Below are 20,883 nucleotides of genomic sequence, written 5' to 3'. Positions count from 1 at the left end.
TAGCTTCTACCATTTCCAAGGAAAACTTAAAAAAAGGAGCAGAACAACACAGAGTTCCCTTGCTTTCAAGGCAGATTTTTCACTACAGGCTCACCAATGGTTCCAAGTTCTAGCACAAGGAAGATAGTCAGAGCTGACCCAATGCTGCTCTGAGGTAGGAGATTAATTTTTCTGGGATCAGCTATTGTACAGGACTCTGCACAGAAGTATTGTATATGTCCTTGTGAAATTAATTTTGTGTTTTCAGGTAGTTTCATTCTGAAAAATCAGGGACCACAGAACTAAAGCTGCAGGAAACACTACTGTGCAGATGTAAAGTCCTCTACTCTGCTTAGAGGAGGAACTGCAAACACACCTGTGCCAATGTCTAAACTGCAAGAGAAATGAGCTCTGACACAGGCTTTTAAAAGTGTTTATTGATGATTATTAGATGGAATGATGGCGCAATAGTGCAAACCACTGTGCAATTGGGAGAACACTCCCTTCCCAGCTTTCACGTTTACTTTATTATAGAGGAGACATGGAATAAGGATTAAATACAAAATGGGTCAGTATGCTGCATTTACCACCCCCATTGGGCTTTGGACAGATTACTGTTTGCTCAGTGTATGTCAGTTCAGAGCTACATTGAAGTGGGGAATGGCTGCTTGTTCTGCCCAGTCCTGTGAGCTGGAACCAACAATCTTCTTCATTTGCACACACATCCTCAGTCTGAAAATCCTAGCACTTCACTCAGCCAGTTTCTGCACCTTGTGTTTCATAAAGAATTGAAAATACCAAATGTTCACAAGCCACACATAATATTTACAAGAACACTACAAGTGAGCTTCAAGAGCACTTCTTCAGAATCAAGATTTCTGCTAACACTCTTCACTAATCTTGCTAGCTTGTAAACTTAGGTGCCCACTTCCTCATTTTTAAAGTTTTTTTTCCCCCCTGGAAGCTTCTAAAAACAATTGTGAGTGAGCAGCTAAACTTTATATAGTTAGTGTTTGAGTCAGCATTGGAAGATTTATTTGTCCACCAGCAAGCGGCCAGCTAGTTTGTCTAAGGAGAAGATTCTAAGTCAAAGAACATTCTGTCCTCAAGTGATGAATTTTGTGAAAAAACAACCCCAACCACACCCAAAAAAAGTAAACAACACCGTTATGAGTCTCAAGGCTAAAATGACCAGCATGTAGAGGTTCAAATTATCATCCATGCATACCCTCCTTGCCTCTCAAATCTGTGACAACATCCTTTTCTTCAAGAGAATCTAGAACCACAGCCACTTGGAGACAATAAAACCATGGGGCAGATACTGGAGACTTTAGAAACTGCTGGATTTACATAATGTGACTTGGTGGTGGGCTGTCTTTGAACGTCATTCTCATTCCAGTCCAACAAAGTTACCTACACTTACAAAATGTTGAAGTTGTGCGATTTGTCAAAAACAAGACATCTCCAATTATTGATCACACTTCAGCATACAGCTGGGACAGGGAATAACACATTACAGAAAGCAAAACCACAAGATTTTAGTTACATAAAACAATATAATTTGTATATAAACTGATAAATACTGTCTCCATGGTTCACTAATTCCAAATACTAGTTATCTGCACATTAGTTGCTAATATCTATTACTAGAAGTAGTTCCAACTTGTGCTCTCTCAGGGTGGTCAATTCATCTCCGAGACTAGTCAGCCTGTTTGCTCAGCCTGTATCTCAGTAGTGAGATTGGGTTCCATGGGAAGATTTCATGTTGCTTTCCAGATAATGAGTCCTATGATTATACAGACCACAGCAAGGCCAAGAATCAGGATACAGATCTTCTTACGGGATTTCTTCTAATAAGAGAAGGAAAAACAAAAGCCACTAATACCAGGAACACTTATGGAAAAAGCAAGGCTACCATTCATGTTACTAACTTGGGTGAACAAGACTTGATACCCAGAGTTATTTGAGAGAATTAACCAGTGTAGTCTGAACACTATTACATGTTCCTTAAAGTCCATGATTCTACAGATTAATGTTTTTAATTTTGGGAGTGCACTGGTCTAAGAGATGTAGTTAAGTCAAATGTGACAGGTTTTGCTTCTCTTAAGGAAAATACAAGCCTTGGAGAAAACCAAACCTTTCTAGCTATTTAGATTTTTCAGGTAATCCTAATCAAACTCTTAAGCAGTTCTCTGATACAATCTCCCCTTGGCCACTTGGGCTTGGTGTTGCATTTCTACAATTTAAATCTTCCATGTACAGTTACTGGACTTGGATTTTACAGCTTTGCTCACTTCATTCATCACAGGAAACTACAGTCCATCCATATAGACCACGTATTTTTAACTTGGCATCTAAGATTTGAGGATAGTTATATATAACCACTTCTTTCTCCATCCAGAAAAAAACCACATGCAAAACATGTCCAACAGCTCCCAAACTTAGATTTATAAACGCCTCAGAACTTTGGCAAGGAAGGCATGGAGAGAGAGAATACTACTACATGCTGTCAGATGGTAAAAGCAACATTCCCACCCTTGCACTCAACAGCATTGGAGTTTTATTGCCTTCCAGTACCTCCTGGAAGAGTCCAGTATTTATCTTGTGTGGGAGCCTGAAGTCCCAGCAGTAATGGGGTTGACTAAAGCAGAACCCTTACCCCTTCACAGAAAGTGGACCTACAGGGACAAGGATGATGAAAGGAACCTACAAAAACCACCATACAGCAATGAGAGCCACTGCAAGAGATTTGATGGGACGGGGAGCACAGACTATGGGACAGAAACTCAGCAGCTGGACAGGAATGTTGCAAATCCTGGTCACCAGAAGTTACCCAAGGCTGATTTTTGCATGTCAGTGTCTTGGCTGATATATTTACAAGTTAGATACAACATCAGAATTTGTTCTTGTCTCTTCTGCTAACTCCTAACAACAACAACAAAGACAGGTTAACACTTTGGCTTCCAGAGTGTGAAGTGGCACACATTTACCTAAAGTAGAAGGTGCATTTCAATACCATGTTTTTGACTCAAGTGCTTTATATATTCCTTGCAGCCAATTCTGAATGAATGCCAGCTTGCATGAGCTGGTTTTAATAACTAGTCTGGTGTGCTGCAGTCCTCAGTGTCTTGCTCTGCCTGTTTTATTGCTCAACCATACACTGACAATCAAGCAAGCACACAGAATTTACCTGATAATAGGCAGCTCTCTGTAACTGCTCACTGGCTCTTTCCACATGGACTTCTGCACTTTCCACATTTGCCTCTATGCTATCTATGGAAGAAACAGGAGAATTCATTGAAAAAAATATTTCAGAACTTCAGTGTTTAAAAGTTACAGCCAGAAAGACAATACTTTTAATGCAAAATACTGAAAAAATTAATCCATGTAGGCAAAATATGTAACTGAGCCAAGAAACTACTTATTTTCCAATGCACTTACCAATCATATCTCCTTGGTCATGAATCATCATGGCTAAATCCTTAAATATCTGATTGACATCCAAAATGTCTGCCTGAAGACAACAGTTTAACAAGTTACAACCAACACTGGGTACAATATTTTCTAATCCTCACTCTTAGTACCTCTTCTGACCATCACTCAAAGGGTCAGAATAGACACCAGCATTCACTGACTTGATGTTACCACCTGTGCAATTTGGGATTAACACAGGAGCCTACAGTACTCCAGCTACTGAATATTTGTTTCATCACACCAGCAATTAGCATAGTATGGACACTGTAACATGAGTTGCTCCTGCCATATCTGAAGGATCACCAGTCAACACTGAGGGAAAATAAACCTCCTTCAACAGGAGCAGGGAGATTATCTTGGCATCAATCCTCTAGGAACTCTATTCCTCCACCATCAGCTCTCCTCAGCCCATCCCATTAATTAACACTGCATCCTTTAATTTATCTCCCAGTACTGTTAACTGTGCAGCATCGACTGGTCACCTCTAATTGCCTGATTGCAGTTTCTCTTTCTTTAATGAGTTCAAGGTCCTGTTCAGTTATTGCCACATCTTCTTCCTGAGACTGCATCTGATTCCAATCTTCACCACTGCAAAGAGAGGGAAAGTCAGTGTCTCTCTGACTGTAGGTTCTTCCATGCTGCATTTTAGGGCAAAGTGAGTTAAAGTTGAAGAGGTTCCTAAAGAACAACCCCAAGGTTCTTGGCCCTGTCACTGTGTACAAGGACAGTCACAAATTGGAACAGTTGAAAAAAGGGACAGATCAGGAAACATGAAGACACTGGAAGGCAGTTACATGCATAGCATACTATTCTAGAATGTAACAGTTATCTACAGCATTGTAGAAGAAACCTGCCTATTTCAGTTCTGCTTTTTAAAAAAATACTTGTGCCTTCCTTGCTTCTTACCAACTCTCCAAAAGGGAGAAATCTGGGTGAAAGTTCTGATAGAGAGCAGCCTGCAAGGACATTAACAGAACAACACCTGAAAAGCATCTGGATTCAAAGATTTTTGCCTATCTGGCATTTGGAGGTAAGACTAAAGTGTTTTAGTATTTTAATTCATTAGTCTAGTAGGAACTTTGAATTAAATCACACACAAAAAGAGATATTAAAACTCAAGTAACTCTGCATCCCAGTCTACCTCTCCTGATGAGCTGGTTCTTCACAACTGCTGCAGAAGTTACATCAATTAGAGTGGAGCCAGCATCTGTAATACAAGGCCATCTCTATGTTCAGCTTAGAATGTTCTTCAAGGGCAACAGCTCCATCTTTTCAACAGAGAAGTGTGCCATAAAACATTGTACCAGTCCAGTGCTTGGTACAACACTAAATAATAAGTTTTAAAGTCTTAAAAATGCCTAAAGAAATGAAAGTAAACTACATGAATAGGTCAGACACAGCTGACCATTCCAATAATTCAGCTCTGAGATGACTGCAGGGTTTGCAGATCTCAAAAGTTTCTGACACATAGCACACAAGAACAGCTTTGAATGTGGAATAGCTGCTGTGTGCCATCATCTCCTATCTCTGGGTCCCACTGCCTCAGTGTGCAAGGCCTTCAAACCCATCCCAGCACCTGCATAACTGAACACTTGGGGTTTCACCCCTGGCTCAGAGTGAAAGCCCAGGGCTAACAAAGGGACACACACCAAGCAGCTGAGCAGATGAAGGGCAGTTTGCAGAGGGAGGACGAGACAGGTGAGCAACATCTCTTGATTCACAAAGTGAAAGGATTTACACAGACAGAGCCAACAGATTCAGCCCAGTTGATACATTATTCACAGATACTTTTGGAGGGGCTCAGGCTCTCTTTACCACACTGCAGGGATGATGTAACATTTTACAAAACCACACAGGCACAGTGTTACTGCAGGAGCAGTACAACTGACAGGTGACAGTAATGCTGTCTTGTGCACATTCCAGGATTAGTTTGCCAGTGCACAATGTCCAGGACTTGTGAATTTTAGGCAGCCTTATCTGCTATTCTGATGTAGCTCCAACTGGGCTGCTAGAGAACATCCAAACCCATGATATAAATATGCAGCTGTGCAAAGAGTCACAGTGAGTGAAATCCTGACTGATAATCTTGAGTTTACAGGCCAGAATACCAGGAGCTCCAGCTGCCACATCCTAAAGGCACTACTAGTCCCCTCAGGGTAGTAATCACACAATCTACACTTAAGGAGGATAAAATACTGTCATATGCAGTTTTTTACATAGTATATTACATGTGCTGTAATAATTGCTTTTCATCTCTATTTGCATTGCATTCATCCAGCAGAGCCTGGCCCAAGTTACAGTAATATCACACCATAAAAACTTTAGTTATATGTAGTGAAAATGTCAAGAGCAGAAGTTATTACCTATCAAATGAAACAAGCTGTTCTTCTCTGAACCGCTCATCAGCCTGGAAGAGAGAAATGAGTCACTACTCTCACAGAATACCAGGAGCATGCACAAAATCACCAGCAGTATCTTGAAGACCAAGGCACATACTTGTCCAGAGAGTTATTGGAGAATGCCACTGTCACTGCAGCTTTCAGATTTAACTCAGGTTATGTAAGATTAGTTTTAGCTTCATCTTTATTAAATTTAAATTTAATTTTTTAAAATTATTTTTATTATTTAGATTTTATTTTATTATTTAAATTTAAAATTTAAATTTTAGATTCAGATTGTCTCTGCAAATCCGAGGCAACTGAATAATCAAAAGTAGTCAGCCCATGTTCTTGGATTAGCTTTCCATGTTTGTAACCTCCTTTCCCAACACAAAGCAAAAAAATTTAGAGCATAATTCAATGGATAAATGTGGTCCCATGCAGAAATTAAGCATGCAGAACTATTAGAAAGCCCTGAGGCAAGAGGAGAGAAATGCTTGCACTGGCCATTTTATTATGAATTCTTAGTAGCCACAGGGGTTTGTCAAAACATAACAGTAAACATACATTGGAGGTATTAGGAGGACAGAAATTATAAGAACATAATGCAACACACTGTGAGATCTGAGATGTACTTTAAGGTGTGGGAAACTTCCATCTAAAGTCTTAAATTTTATAGCATAGAGCTGACATGAAGAGCAAAGCCTGCAATACTTTGCTATTCACTATGCTTTCACTCCCTATCTCATCTTCTGTAACATTTACAACTATCAGGACTCTTTCCCTTCTCTACACTGAAGTGAGATTGCTTCCAACACCTGGAATGGAAAACTACAACACCAAGGCCTTGGCTTCACTCAGTAAGGTGTCAGTAGACAGGTACGAGGTTGGAAGGCAAGTACAAGATCTCTCAGAAGCCTCACAGTTCACTGTATCACTCCAAAATTCCCATAAATACTTACAGAGATACGGGAGCCAGCTCTTGCCCTTGCTACAGTTTCTTTTTCCTTCTCTGACACTCGCCTCTGTACTGCCTGGAAATTATTTAAGGCCGTGGAGAAGTCATTCATTAATCGTTCCTTCTGAAGCCTCTGTTGGCGCTGAAGAATCGAAACATAAACAAGAGTTTAGGCATTCCCATAATTATAAAGTGACTGTCAGACTCAAAAAAACCACCATAACAACAACAACAACAATGAATGCTGGCATTCAGTGATCTTTTGGTGCCAGTGGTCTGGGGCACTGGCTACAGCAAAAAGCCCACCGTGTTTTAATTCCTTAAACCAATGCTCCATGCCTTGCCAACTGCAGGATGGTTTTGCACAACAAGGTTCTTCAGTTTCCATCTAGTTCTAAAGTCAGAGGTGTACCATTACATTTATTCTAATCACATTCCAATAATTCACCACATTTAACTACATACCTTTTGGTTACCTACAATGCCTTTTCCCTCCATTCCTTTTAGCCAACCTCATAGAACTTAACCTTCTCACAAATACAGGAAGCCCCACACTTTCAGAACTAATGAAAACACTCACTGTCCAGTCTCCTAAGCTGTCTCTCCCAACCATGCCACACTACAAGCCTGTTGTTTTTAGATCAGATAACATCCTTAGCCCTGATAACCATTTCAGTTTATCTTTTCTCCAAATACTTGAGTTGCAGTAATCCTTTTCATCCTCATTTTTCAGTGTCAATTTATTTACCCTTCATAGGACATCTCCTTTGAGTGTTGTGACATTCTAGTTATGGGAAATAAGAAATTGTGGAAAAGCTTGTCCCAAGGACAATATCAGGTCACTTCTTATGTTTTCAGATAGAGAGATTTGCAACAGCTGGCTCAAACTGTGAGATTTCCAGGACTGTAATCCTGCAATGAGCTTGTACCAATTCAACAATTGTTACAAGGAAATAAATATTTTCAATTATTCTTTTTCTATAATAAACCACTACAGCAGCCTCGTAATACACTGAAGTTTCCATCTGAACCCTCTGGAAGCAACAATCCTTCTGCCAGAGCAGATCCTCAGCATGCTGATTCCAGCTTCTGCAGATTTGGACTGAATTTTCCCTGGGCTGCATTCAGTGAGATGCACGTGACAGGATTTTGTTCACCACAGAAGATTAACTGAAAAATATTTACTGAACAAACCAGCGAAGCACAGCCACCCTTCTAACTGGCATATAAACCTTAAATACAGAATTAGACCAAGACAACATCTGCTGACCCACATCCCCAGATCATCCTACAACAGCTCCCCAAAAGCAGGCAGTGGTGAATTGACACTAGCAGCAGAGGACTGTCCCTTCCCTTTCCCACAGGGAGCAGGAGCTACTATTTGGTAAGAGAAAATCATAATCTTTGCCTCATCATATTTTGCTTTATTCAAATATAAGCAAAGTGAATCAGCTTTCCCCCCCTCCACCACTAATAAATCACATGCAAGGGAAAGCTCTCTGGCATGTTCACATTTCATACTGATAGGCAGTCTGCTGTGATTTCTTATCCTAAAACACTACCTTGCACCGCCAGGCACTTTGTAAACAACATCATTTTTCAGAAATTTACTCAGAAAACCAGAATTACATACTGAGTTCTCCCCAAACATTTAGGGCCTCTTATTTTCACGTGGGCAAGATTTATACCTATTTGTTCCTGGGAAACATGGTGACAGTGTCATATAAACAGCCATGCTGGATGCAGTCAGCTGAATGAGTTTCTCTAGTTCACCATCACCCTTTAATGCAAAAGGCTGCTGTCTCTTCAGCTGTGCCAGTTCAGGCTTTGTGACGTTGTGGTCTACCCTAGTTTCATTAAATGAGTGATCCAGAAATATGTCCAGAAAGTTCTGCCTGCCTACCTGTTCAGAAGCAGAGAGGGGAAGTGGCAGAGACCCCAGCTCCTTTAGGTATTCATTGGTCTCTTTGGCAAGGCGGTTTGCAGAGTGCTGCAGCTGTTGTCTGAAACAGAAGTTCAAAAGCAGTTACACAAAGAAGTTCAAAAGTAGTTACACAAGGTCTACCTAAAAAGCAGCCACTGAGCATTTTAGCATCCAGAATAATGACTAAATGGAGGTTCTGAGATCACACAGCTGTACAGTAGGTTTTTTTCAACCTAAAGGGTCAGAGATGTACTTTGTTTTTTTAAAATCAACTTGACCCTGGACTACATTTAAAAAAAAAAGATTCAGATAATTTCTTTGCTCCCTGCTGACTAGTATAATTCAATAGCTTAAAAAATATATTTTTCTCCAATGGGATAAGAGAGAAACAACTTTATTCAGTGAACATAATCCCTCTTTCAGGGTGAATTCCTTATGGTACCAATTAGTAACTAACTCTTCACTTGACAACCACTAACTCCATTGGTTAAATGTACATTTGATAAAAGTACAAGGACTCTGATATTAAATTCTTAATTTTTGTGAAAAACAGTGGTCAGAAAGAAGAACAATCCAACTTTTACTTCAGGAATTGCAAGGCTTTCCCTTGAGCCATTATATTTTCCAAAAACATTGCAATATGAAGCTATTATTATGAAGAATCTAATACTATTATATGAAACCTAGGAAGAAGAAATACTAAAGAATACTAAAACCAGAAGCAATTTCTTTTGGGTTCAGTGGGTATGAGATGCTTAAGTGAAAGTCATTTACTTGGCCCAATGGATACACAAATCAAGGCTCCATTATTGTATAGGCTGTATATGTAAACTAAACAAAGCATCCAAGCATTTTGGCAAGTAGGTATGGCAGCTGACAATTTGTGGGGTGCTGCCACTCTCACCCCAAAGAGAAGAGATTATGCAGTGACGTTCAATGGGAAGGCATTTGTTTGGTCATCAGTGATTAAATCTTTAATCTACTGATTAAATAGAGATTGAGTCAACTGAGCAGCTCAAGGAAACAAATCCCTTTTTCTCCCAATTGGACTCTGATCTCATCCTTCGACTGTGGTATGTGTATCTTCCACCACAAGTCATGAACTTACCCAAAAATCGCTATTATAAAAACCAGGTTAATCATGCATTCAGAGATTTGAGGTACTGTGACAAGAAGAAAGAGTGCAAGAACGTAATTTCAAGTTTTCTTTGATAACCTCAGAAATTATTCTTTCCATCACGTGCTATTTATGTTCCATGAGTTTGTAAAAGATGCACAGACACAGAGAGCCCCTGGAGAGTCTCTCCAGGGGTCAGTTTGAACTACACTTGTTTAAATGTCTTCCACATTGTCCCCCACTGGCACATTATTCTTCTGAAATTACATATGACATTTTGTCTGCCATATATGATTACTAATATTTCTACTGCCTATATCCAGCTGTACTACAAGCTACTTTTTCACCAGTTATGGGGCTGCCTGACTGTTTTTCTTTACTGGTCATGTGAGCACCAAATACCTGGTATGGCATTCATTTCTTCTGAATCATGAGTGAAGCTAGTATGACTGCTCCTCAGAGGACAGCTAATGCTAATGCATGGCTGAGGTGGTACTACGACTTTTAAAAGGAACTAGAGAAAAACTATATAGAAGAAAAATATAGAAAGAACTATTCCTACCCAGCAGTTTTGAATGGCTTCTCCAGAATCCTGCAGAAACGCCTTAATTTATCCAGTAAACTACTTAATGCAGCTAGTCATTCTGGGTTTGTAGGACTGTATTAAATTTATCTAATAAAGCACCTCCCCAAAGCAAGTAACCCACTATCCCTAAGAACACAGACACAAATCAAAGAACATCTATACCAATGCTTGCTCATTTAATACTCACAAATTTTCCTGAAGTTTGCTGGAATCCTGTTTGGTTCCCAGCTGGCTCATCAAATTCTTTATTTGAGCAGCTGAAGATAAAGAGATGACAAGTCAGTAAGACAAATTCAAACTTATTTTATTCCTTCTTGAATGTATTCTTTTAGCTTTCCCCAAAAGAACGCTAAAAGCTAAATTTATTTCAATATCTGACTTAACTTAGTAAGGCAACACACTCTTTGCTTTAAATATATACAAGTATCTTATGGGTGGATGCCATGAGGATGGGGCCAGACTCTTCTCACTGGTGCCCAGAGACAGGACACAGGACAACAACCACAACTGAAACACAGGTAGTTCCATCTAAATATGATGAAAAATTTATTTGCTGAAAGGGTGACAAAGCTCTGGAAGAGGCTGCCCACAGAAGCTGTGGATTCTCCTTCCCTGGAGATATTAAAAGCCTGCCTGGATGCCATCCTGCACAGCCTGCTCAGGGCTAGCAGGGGCTGGACCAGATGAACTCCAGAGGTCCCTTCCAAACCAAACAGTTCTGGGATTATGTGAAATGCAAAGTGTATTTTGAACATCCCCACCTAGACCTCATCCAGCCAATAAACTAACTTTCAGACAAGAAAGTGATAGTGAGGCATAGATACCCTGAAAAGAAATCAGTGGAGCTAAGAGCTTGTGCACTCCTTTTCCTCAGCCTTTTTAGGCCAATTAACAGAGCTGCTTTTACCAGTATTTTAGATTACCACTGCTGCAGAAAAACTTCATTATGCCCTGTTGTCACTTTTACATTATTTTTAAGTTACTTAATTTATTAGTGCTCTGCTAAAAGAAAAAGAAAAAGAAAAAGCCAAGTGTTGCTATTAATTATAATATAATTATTATAAGGGTTTCAAAACCCCCTGACCCCAGACCTGAATTTTTCTACTCATGACAGTCCAAACCTTTCACAGTATTGGCAGAATCTTTCAGGAACAGCAGATAGCAATGTGCACTTCACAGTTTGCCTTTGTCAATTTGAAATCATGTTGTAATGCAGAGATATTTTAGACCTTGTTCTCTCTTATCTCTGATATTTTCCCCCTATTTTCTTTGTGTAGGCACTCATGATCATAAAACCACACAATGAATCACATCAAACCATTAACCTACCTGAAAAGCAAGTACATTTTCCCTCCCCACTCCCTCTACCTTAGAATTCTTTTCTGAGAGATCAAGAAGCTGATCCACTTTATTCTGCAGCAGCAGAGTTTTTATCATTACTGAAGTGTTGGGCTCAGCACTTACAACAGCAGCACAAAGATTTATTGTCCCAAATCAATCGTGAAATCTATGCTATCACATCATGCAGTGAGAGGCAAGACCAAGGAGGATCACCTTAATACAGTTCCACAGACAACTGAATTGAACTGAATTATCCCAAGAGTTTAACAAGAGCTTCTTCCAATTCAGAGACACCCTCCTGTGTTACTTCTGCTTTCAGCCTGGAGCCTCTGCAGTTGATTAAATGTACTGCTGGAGAAGCATCAGATCCCTACAATGGCCACTTCTTTTCAAGGGATGCCAAATGGCTTATAATAAGGGCAGCTCAGCTAAAGCTGCAATATGAGTTAATCAGTAATTAGCCAGTAATTAGCTTTTACATCCACCAAGTGTACTCTCACCTAGAATTCCAGACTTCTATTAGGTTATACAGTGAGGAGTTGGTTGGCAGCTCCTCATGTACTGAGCTTGGCTTCCAGCAAGCAAGACTGCACATATTTCACAGCTCTGTCAGACACAGGAAGGTCAGAAAAGCTCATAGTCAAGCTGGTGACAAACTGACAAGGACTGCACTCTGTGTGCGGATGCCGAGGACTTGGCAAACAGCATTTGTGCCATAATGTCCAGACATTCTGTGACTTATTTCTCTCTGCATGGGGAGATTCTTGCACAGTCCCATTTCCAGGCCAGGCAATGTCTGTCCTGCCCTGAGCCAGGTTCAGCAGTTTGCTTTGCTTAGTTCATCTCAGCCAACAGCAACACACACAGTCTACACAAAATGAGAATAAAGTGTGTGGGAAATGAAAGGAAGAGGCTGGAGCTCCTTATTCTTTGGATAATGGGTATGCACCAACAGAGAGCCCCTCAGTCAACAGCTTTTCATCTCCAAGCCCTTTTAATTTCAGGCTGTAGAGCCTCCCACATATTCATGATCTGACAGCTAAGATTTCTTGAAACATTTCAATCTCTCCTCTAGCATTGCTGCTACATTACCTGAGCAAACAACAGTTTTGCCAGCTCAGGCCACTGGTTTTCTGTACATTTTGTGTGAAATGCTCACTCCACAGAGAATCCCCAAAGAAGTGAATAATACTCAGCTGTTTGCCTGCTCTTTTCCTTATAGGAGAAGAAATGAAGACAGCCTGAAGGCTTCAATATATCTTTTTCTCTTAGGCTTGAATGGAAAGCTTTTATATAGTGTGTAATAAAGTTAGCTAGTGTAACATTAAGTCAGATGTTCTGTGTGTTTCCACCCACCTTGCTAAAACTGTAAAGGCTATTTGTTTAACTTGAGATAGGCAGTGCATAGAGATAGGATGGCTGCAGGTCATGAGACAGCAGAAGCCCATCCTATGAGAGAGAGAAGCTGAGCTGCTTAGAACACGAGGCTCAAAGAAATCCCAAGGAAGGAAGAAAGAAGGAATGTAAAGGAAAAATAAAAGGGAGGGAAAAGGGAAGAAACCTCAACAAGCCATGCTATTTGGCAAACTTTGAAGCAATTCAGCAATGCCTACATCAAGGAGAAGTGAACGTGACTGAGCAAAGCATTTTCAGCAACATAAATAGCTTTGTATCATCAGAGAAGTCACCAGCTTTCTGAGGAACCAACATGTTCAACTGATCTTGCCCTTAAAAACTCGCATGGGCACTTGAACAATTAATGTCTTTTTTAGCAAAGGCCGTATCCTTAGGAAGGATTGTATCAAGGACTCTCCTGGACGTGACTGCTTTAACGAGCAGCATTTCAGCGATCAGTGTTGAGATTTCTATGATTATCATACAACACCGATAACTTCCTCTAAGCGCAACACTGTGTCCTGAGGGACATCCTGCCGGGAAGCAGGACACTGCCAGCCCAGCCAGGGGGAAAGCCGCACATCCTCATCGCCATTCGAGCTCCCTGGGACAGCAGCTGCTCCCGAGCACAGTGACACCTCGGGCTGTGCTGCCCCCGGAGCCCCTCCCTGAGGGCACCCGATGAGGAGCCCGTGCCGCGGGGGAAGGGGAGCTCGGTGACAGGGACAGACACCCACCGAGAGCGCCCGCAGCGTTCACCCCACCCTGCAGCCGGGCTGGGCACCACCGGGCCCGGACAGCCCTGCCCGGACAGCCCCGCCCGGCACCGCTCCGGGGCCGCTCTGCCCACCCCGGCTCCCGCCGCACCCCCGCGCTCCCGGCCCCGGAGCGCTGCCGGGCCGGGCCGCCCCGTCCCTCCCCGGCCGCGCACTCACTGTACTGCGCGATGCGCTGCACGTTGCCGCTGCATGTCTGGATGATGCCGCCGAAGTCCCGGGGCGGCGGCGGCGCCCCGGGGCCGCGCGGGTCCAGCGGCCCGTACGACATGGCCGGGCCGGAGCGAGCGCGGGCCCCGCTGACAGCGCCCGCCCGCCCCGCGCCTGCGCGCCCGCCGCGCCTGCGTGAGGGGCGGGCGGGGAGCGCGGGCAGGCGCGGCCGCTGTGAGGGGACGGAGCTGCGGGGAGAGGATCCGCGGAGTTATCTGCTGTGGGAGTACACCTGGAACATCATCCAGCCCCACTGTCCGACCAGCACTGCCGCTGGAACCCTTAAACCACCAAAACATCGCCCAGCGCTGCCGCTGGAACCCCTAAACCACAAAACATCGCCCAGCGCTGCCGCTGGAACCCCTAAACCACGAAAACATCGCCCAGCGCTGCCGCTGGAGCCCCTAAACCACCAAAACATCGCCCAGCGCTGCCGCTGGAGTCCCTAAACCACTAAAACATCGCCCAGCGCTGCCGCTGGAGTCCCTAAACCACTAAAACATCGCCCAGCGCTGCCGCTGGAGCCCCTAAACCACTAAAACATCGCCCAGCGCTGCCGCTGGAGCCCCTAAACCACGAAAACATCGCCCAGCGCTGCCGCTGGAGCCCCTAAACCACGAAAACATCGCCCAGCGCTGCCGCTGGAGCCCCTAAAGCACGAAAACATCGCCCAGCGCTGCCGCTGGAGCCCCTAAACCACGAAAACATCGCCCAGCGCTGCCGCTGGAACCCCTAAACCACCAAAACATCGCCCAGCGCTGCCGCTGGAACCCCTAAAGCACTAAAACATCGCCCAGCGCTGCCGCTGGAACCCCTAAAGCACTAAAATATCACCCAGCACTGCCACTGTGACCCCTAAAGCACTAAAACATCGCCCAGCACTGCCACTGTGACCCCTAAAGCACTAAAACATCGCCCAGCACTGCCGCTGGAACCCCTAAACCACCAAAACATCGCCCAGCACTGCCGCTGGAGCCCCTAAAGCACTAAAACATCGTCCACCACTGCCACTGTGACCCCTAAAGCACTAAAACATCGCCCAGCACTGCCACTGTGACCCCTAAAGCACTAAAATATCACCCAGCACTGCCGCTGGAACCCCTAAACCACCAAAACATCGCCCAGCGCTGCCGCTGGAACCCCTAAAGCACTAAAACATCGCCCAGCACTGCCGCTGGAACCCCTAAAACACTAAAACATCGTCCACCGCTGCCGCTGGAGCCCCTAAAGCACTAAAACATCGCCCAGCACTGCCACTGGAACCCCTAAACCACGAAAACATCGCCCAGCGCTGCCGCTGGAACCCCTAAAGCACTAAAACATCGCCCAGCGCTGCCGCTGGAACCCCTAAAGCACTAAAACATCGCCCAGCACTGCCGCTGGAACCCCTAAAGCACTAAAACATCGCCCAGCGCCAGATCCCAGCGCCTCTTCCAGCACCTCCAGGGGTGGTGACTCCACCACCTCCCTGGGCAGCCCCTTGTTGTAAGTGCATATTATATTATTGGCTTTTTGCAAATATTATAATGAATGTTATATGTATAAGGTTAGAAAATTTTGTGGTTTATTTCTGTTATTGGTGAAATTTAGAAATAGTGGTATAATACATATATATTAGGCTATAACATGATATTAAAGCACAAACTACTTTTTGTTTATATAACCCAGAGACTGAAAAGATAGTCAGACACCCCCCCTGAAATCTTAGGATTATCTCGTTCCTCCAAGACCTCCAAGAGAAGGATTTATTGCATCCTTATTGGAGAATATAAAACCCAGTGGCACCAAGAAGATTGATCTATTGGGAAGGGGGCAAGGTAAAAACTAAACAAAGGACCATCAAAAAATTTAAGAATATATGAATATGTATGAGAATTTATGGATATGTAGTAGAGTTCTGTTTCTAAGGGACAATCCTTTGTTAGTAAGGTGTGCTCTCGGCTGAATGCAGAGACACCCGGCTGTATCTGTATACTTTATTTTTATCTCCTAGTTGTCTTTCTAGTAAACTTTTAAACTCTATAAAAATATGTGAACTCTGTTTTTCACACCCTTGACAGACTATTTTTTCTAATATCTCATCTGAATCTCCACTGTCTCAGCTAAAGGCCGATTCCTCCTGCCCTCTCACTGCGGGCACAGAAGAGACCAGCACCCACCTCTTCTTGGGGAGTTGTAGAGAGCGCTGTGATCCCCCCTGAGCCTCCTCGAGACTAAACAAACCCAGTTCTTCATGAGATGTGTTTTTCTAGAGCCTTTCACAAGCCTTGCTGCCCTTCTCTGGACACCTAAATGTCCTTTTTGAAGTGAGGGGCCCAGAACTGAGCACAGTACTCGCAAGTGTGGCCTTGCAAATCAAGATCAAAGAAATTTAAGAGAAGATCCCTTTCTGCTCGCTGCTGTAGAGTTTGTGGTATTTTAAGGAAAGTACATCCAATCTTCGAATAAAAAAACTGGGGTCATGCCCTGTAAGAGCTCAAGAAGTCAGCATATGTGTGCATAAAGTAAGAGTGTAAATGTTTCTTTGAGAAATACTTGGTACAACAAAAAATTTCTAATTTCAGAAGATTTCCAAAACAGGTCAAAATGATGCTAAATATGGAGCAGGGCCATGGATGAAACTTGTGTAATACAGTAAGAGAAGGCTCCAGGGTGACCTTATTGTGGCCTTCCAGTGCCTGAAGGGGCTCCAGGAAAGCTGGGGAGGGACTTTGGAGAGGGGATGGAGGGACAGGACAAAGGTGAATGGCTTCTCACTGTAAGAGGGCAGGGTTAGATGGGATATTGGGAAGGAATTCTCTCTGTGAGGGTGGTGAGGCACTAGAAACTTTCCTGTCTGTCCACCCAATGTGACTCTGGGAGTCACTCATCCCAACCTGCAAGAGAAATGGAAGTGGGAAAATGGGACATAGGGAGCTCATGGGTCAGGAAAGGAGTTTTGCAGGAGTTCAAGTGACAGCAGTACCTGTTGAGGGAATCCCCATGGTGCTGCTGTGCTTATGGTGTGTTCAGCAAGGAGGATTCCCAGGGCTCTGGCTCCTCACTGTGTTCTGAGGGGGCACAGTGTGAAGGTATCAGCACCATAACACACAGCCCACACTTCTCCATGTCTCTGGAGCAAACAGCATGGCTGTGTGAAGGATGAGGCCAGCACCTGCTTCTGAGAAGGGACCCCAGTGTTGTGAACCCCAGGACCCTCAGTACTCATCACCCAGGAATGCTGAATTCCTCACCCGGCACAATGTACCTAGAACATGGCACCCTGCTCCCGCTCCCTTCATCCCGCTCCCTGCATCCCGCTCCCCTCATCCCGCTCCCCTCATCCCGCTCCCTGCATCCCACTCCCTGCATCCCGCTCCCCCATCCCGCTCCCTGCATCCCACTCCCTGCATCCCGCTCCCCGCATCCCGCTCCCCGCATCCCGATCCCTGCATCCCGCTCCCCGCATCCCGCTCCCTTCATCCCGCTCCCCGCATCCCGCTCCCCATTCCCCGCTCCCGGCATCCCGATCCCTTCATCCCCCTCCCCGCATCCCGCTCCCCGCATCCCGCTCCCTTCATCCCCCTCCCCGCATCCCGATCCCCGCATCCTGCTCCCTGCATCCCGCTCCCTGCATCCCGCTCCCTGCATCCCGCTCCCCGCATCCCGCTCCCCCATCCCCCTCCCCGCATCCCGCTCCCCCATCCCGCTCCCTGCATCCCGATCCCCGCATCCCGCTCCCTTCATCCCGATCCCCGCATCCCGCTCCCTGCATCCCGCTCCCCCATCCCGCTCCCTGCATCCCACTCCCTGCATCCCGCTCCCTGCATCCCGCTCCCCGCATCCCGATCCCCGCACCCCACTCCCTGCATCCCGATCCCTGCATCCCGCTCCCTGCATCCCGCTCCCTGCATCCCGCTCCCTGCATCCCGATCCCTGCATCCCGCTCCCTGCATCCCGCTCCCTGCATCCCGATCCCTTCATCCCGCTCCCTTCATCCCGCTCCCTGCATCCCGATCCCTTCATCCCGCTCCCTTCATCCCCCTCCCCGCATCCCGCTCCCTGCACCCCACTCTCTGCATCTCGCATCCTGCTCCCTGCATTCCATTCCCCGCATTCCCCTCCCCGCATCCCACTCCTTGCATCCCGCTCCCCGCATTCCCCTCCCCGCATCCCGCTCCCCCATCCCGCTCCCTGCATCCCGCTCCCTGCATCCCGCTCCCTTCATCCCCCTCCCCGCATCCAGCTCCCTGCATCCCGCTCCCTTCATCCCGCTCCCTGCATCCCGCTCCCTTCATCCCGCTCCCCCATCCCGCTCCCCCATCCCGCTCCCTTCATCCCGCTCCCCCATCCCGCTCCCCGCATCCCGCTCCCTTCATCCCGCTCCCTGCATCCCGCTCCCTGCATCCCGCTCCCCGCATCCCGCTCCCTTCATCCCGCTCCCTGCATCCCGCTCCCTGCATCCCGCTCCCTTCATCCCGCTCCCCCATCCCGCTCCCTGCATCCCGATCTCCGCATCCCGCCCCCTTCATCCCGCTCCCCCATCCCGCTCCCTGCATCCCGCTCCCTGCATCCCGCTCCCCCATCCCGCTCCCCGCATCCCGCTCCCCATTCCCCGCTCCCCGCTCCCCGCTCCCCGCTCCCGCAGCTCTGGGGCCGGACTGGCCGGTGGTTCTCTCCCCGTGCCGGGAGAGGGCAGCAGCGCCCCGCGGGAGTTCCCGGGTGGCTCCGGGTGGCCCCGGGTGGCTCCGGGTGGCCCCGGGTGGCTCCGGGTGGCTCCGGGTGCCGGGGACCCTTCCTCCCCACGCTGGCTCTGCCAGCACCACGGCTGATTAGCGGTGTCCGTACCACCCACGGCCCCCAAACAATCACTCCGCAGCACCTGAGCGTCCCTCCTCATCTGGGGACAGCCACGCTGGGATGGGGAGGACAGGCTGATCACACCCTGGGCATACTCTTTTCTGCTTTACATCGGCTACTCCAAAGAGCTGACTTCAAGAAGCTGCTGTGGCAATGGACCCAGCTATATACAGGGCTTTTCTTCCCCTCCACCCCTACCAATGCCAATCCTCTCCTGTCCCTTCCAACCCCTTTGCACTGGGCATCAGAATAGTCCTGGGTTCCCAGGGATGAAGACAAAAGGAAAAGTCAGGGTGTGCTTTCCAGAAATTGCCAATATTCTAGAAACTGTCTTCATTAGAGAGGTCTGAGAGCTATTTTGAGTTGGACGAGTCCATAAGGAAGTTCCCATGGGGCTCTCTCTGCTGGGCTGAGCTGCCCAGTGCTCAAAGCAGAAGCTTCAGGCTCCCTCCCACTGCCTGTAGATCTGTTGCCAGTCTCACACTGGCAGAGTATTCACCTGTTTTTCCTCTGGGATACCATATTTTTTAGCCCATAATCTAGCTCAGGTGATTTGTGGAAGTGTGGTAATGTTCTTTAATGAGAGGCTGTGCCCTCACACCCTGGGCACTACTCCAGTGTGCTCAACCCCTCTTGAGCATAACCCAGGTCAGCAGTCCAGAAATGAGGGCCTTGATTGCACATCCTGTGTTAACGAGCCTGCCTTCTGCCTGGTGGCCACGTCAAAACTGCCACAAACATTTCTGTGGAGGATGTGACTCAAGGTCTCCTGCCTGCCTCCCCAGTGGCTGAGGGGACCCCAGCTATGCCCTAAATGCTGGAGCTTGCTGAGCACATGGGGGCAGGTTTTGCATGGGAAGATAAGGAGGGCTTTTTTCAGCTCTGAAAACTGTTTATTCTTTACAGTTTACTGACACCAGAACGGAAAGGGCCTTTTCCTGAAACTGGCTATTTATAAACAGCCTTCCCTTGCACGGGGCCAGAGTCTCTTGCAGCTTTTCTTTTGCTGCTTTGAGCTCACCCAGAGATCTTTCAGACAGGAGTGAATAGAGCAGGTCTTGCTACCCATCTGCTGGAGGCACGCTCCAGTACCAACAGCTTGTAGTAACTCTTTGGAAATGTCGAACTCCAGTGAGTACCTAATTCAGCCCTAAATCCCTTGGCTGTGCAGTTGGTGTTGTTCACAGCCCTGAATTCTTACAAAGGCTTTGCAGGAGAAATTGGCCATTTGTGGCAGTCGTGCCTTTAATGTGTGACAAGGCTGGGCTGGTCAAAAGGAACAGATCTGCACGGGCAGAAATCAGGAGCACTTGGAGCTCTATCTTCCCAAGATGCTGAGCAGTGCAGTGTTCACTACATCCACACATTAGAGGTGGGATTTGGCTGCTCCAAGAGGTCTAAAACACAGCCTTGGAGCCTTGGCTCATTTACTTCTCTGTTGTGTGAGTCAGCACAGATAGGCAGTCAGGACAGCCACAAACACATGGCTCAAGCACAAAGGGTAAATTTATTCCCATTACTGAGCTGTCCCAGGGATCCCCAAAGCAACACCCAGCGAGAGGTACACAAATGTGGCTCATGCTGGGGGAACACTGGTCTGCTGCTTACACTGCTTTATCAAGGGTTATTCCCAGTTGCAAGGTCAACTGAGCATTTACAATCCTCCTCACCAGTGTTCTTCTGTTAACCCACTGCTCCCAACACCTGTGGAAGGGGAGAAATAGGCACCTTCAAATCTCATCTCCATGAGATGCCTTTCTTTGGGTTTTATCTGGTTTGTGTTGGGATGCTGGGCACCTCCATCCCTCCCTGTTTTTACCCCAGCAGGCCAGTGGCTCTGTGGGCAGTGCTGAGCTCCTCTTCCTTCAGGGACACTGGGATCCTCTTTGGAACACTGTCAGAATCT

The 20,883-nt window shown here is 46.1% G+C and overlaps 2 protein-coding genes across 2 annotated transcripts in view; both read right to left on the bottom strand.

Moving 5' to 3' along the window:
* Nucleotides 1-20,883, bottom strand: part of RPA2 (replication protein A2) — a 317,593-nt gene that overhangs the window by 34,140 nt on the left and 262,570 nt on the right. The gene's annotated exons all lie outside the window — the stretch shown is intronic.
* On the bottom strand, nucleotides 398-14,261 carry STX12 (syntaxin 12). Its single transcript, XM_058856756.1, has 9 exons — nucleotides 14,088-14,261; nucleotides 10,604-10,673; nucleotides 8,693-8,792; nucleotides 6,794-6,931; nucleotides 5,817-5,860; nucleotides 3,936-4,041; nucleotides 3,421-3,493; nucleotides 3,170-3,252; nucleotides 398-1,829 (listed from the first exon to the last, which is right to left on the bottom strand). The coding sequence occupies exons 1-9, from the start codon at nucleotides 14,197-14,199 to the stop codon at nucleotides 1,740-1,742; spliced, it is 816 nt and encodes a 271-aa protein (XP_058712739.1). The 5' UTR covers nucleotides 14,200-14,261; the 3' UTR covers nucleotides 398-1,739.

This window comes from Poecile atricapillus, chromosome 24 (assembly GCF_030490865.1).
Source record: "Poecile atricapillus isolate bPoeAtr1 chromosome 24, bPoeAtr1.hap1, whole genome shotgun sequence".
In the NCBI taxonomy this organism is placed as follows: domain Eukaryota; kingdom Metazoa; phylum Chordata; class Aves; order Passeriformes; family Paridae; genus Poecile; species Poecile atricapillus.
The sequence above is the reverse complement of the archived record's forward strand: the minus strand, read 5'-3'. Positions and strand labels throughout refer to the sequence as shown.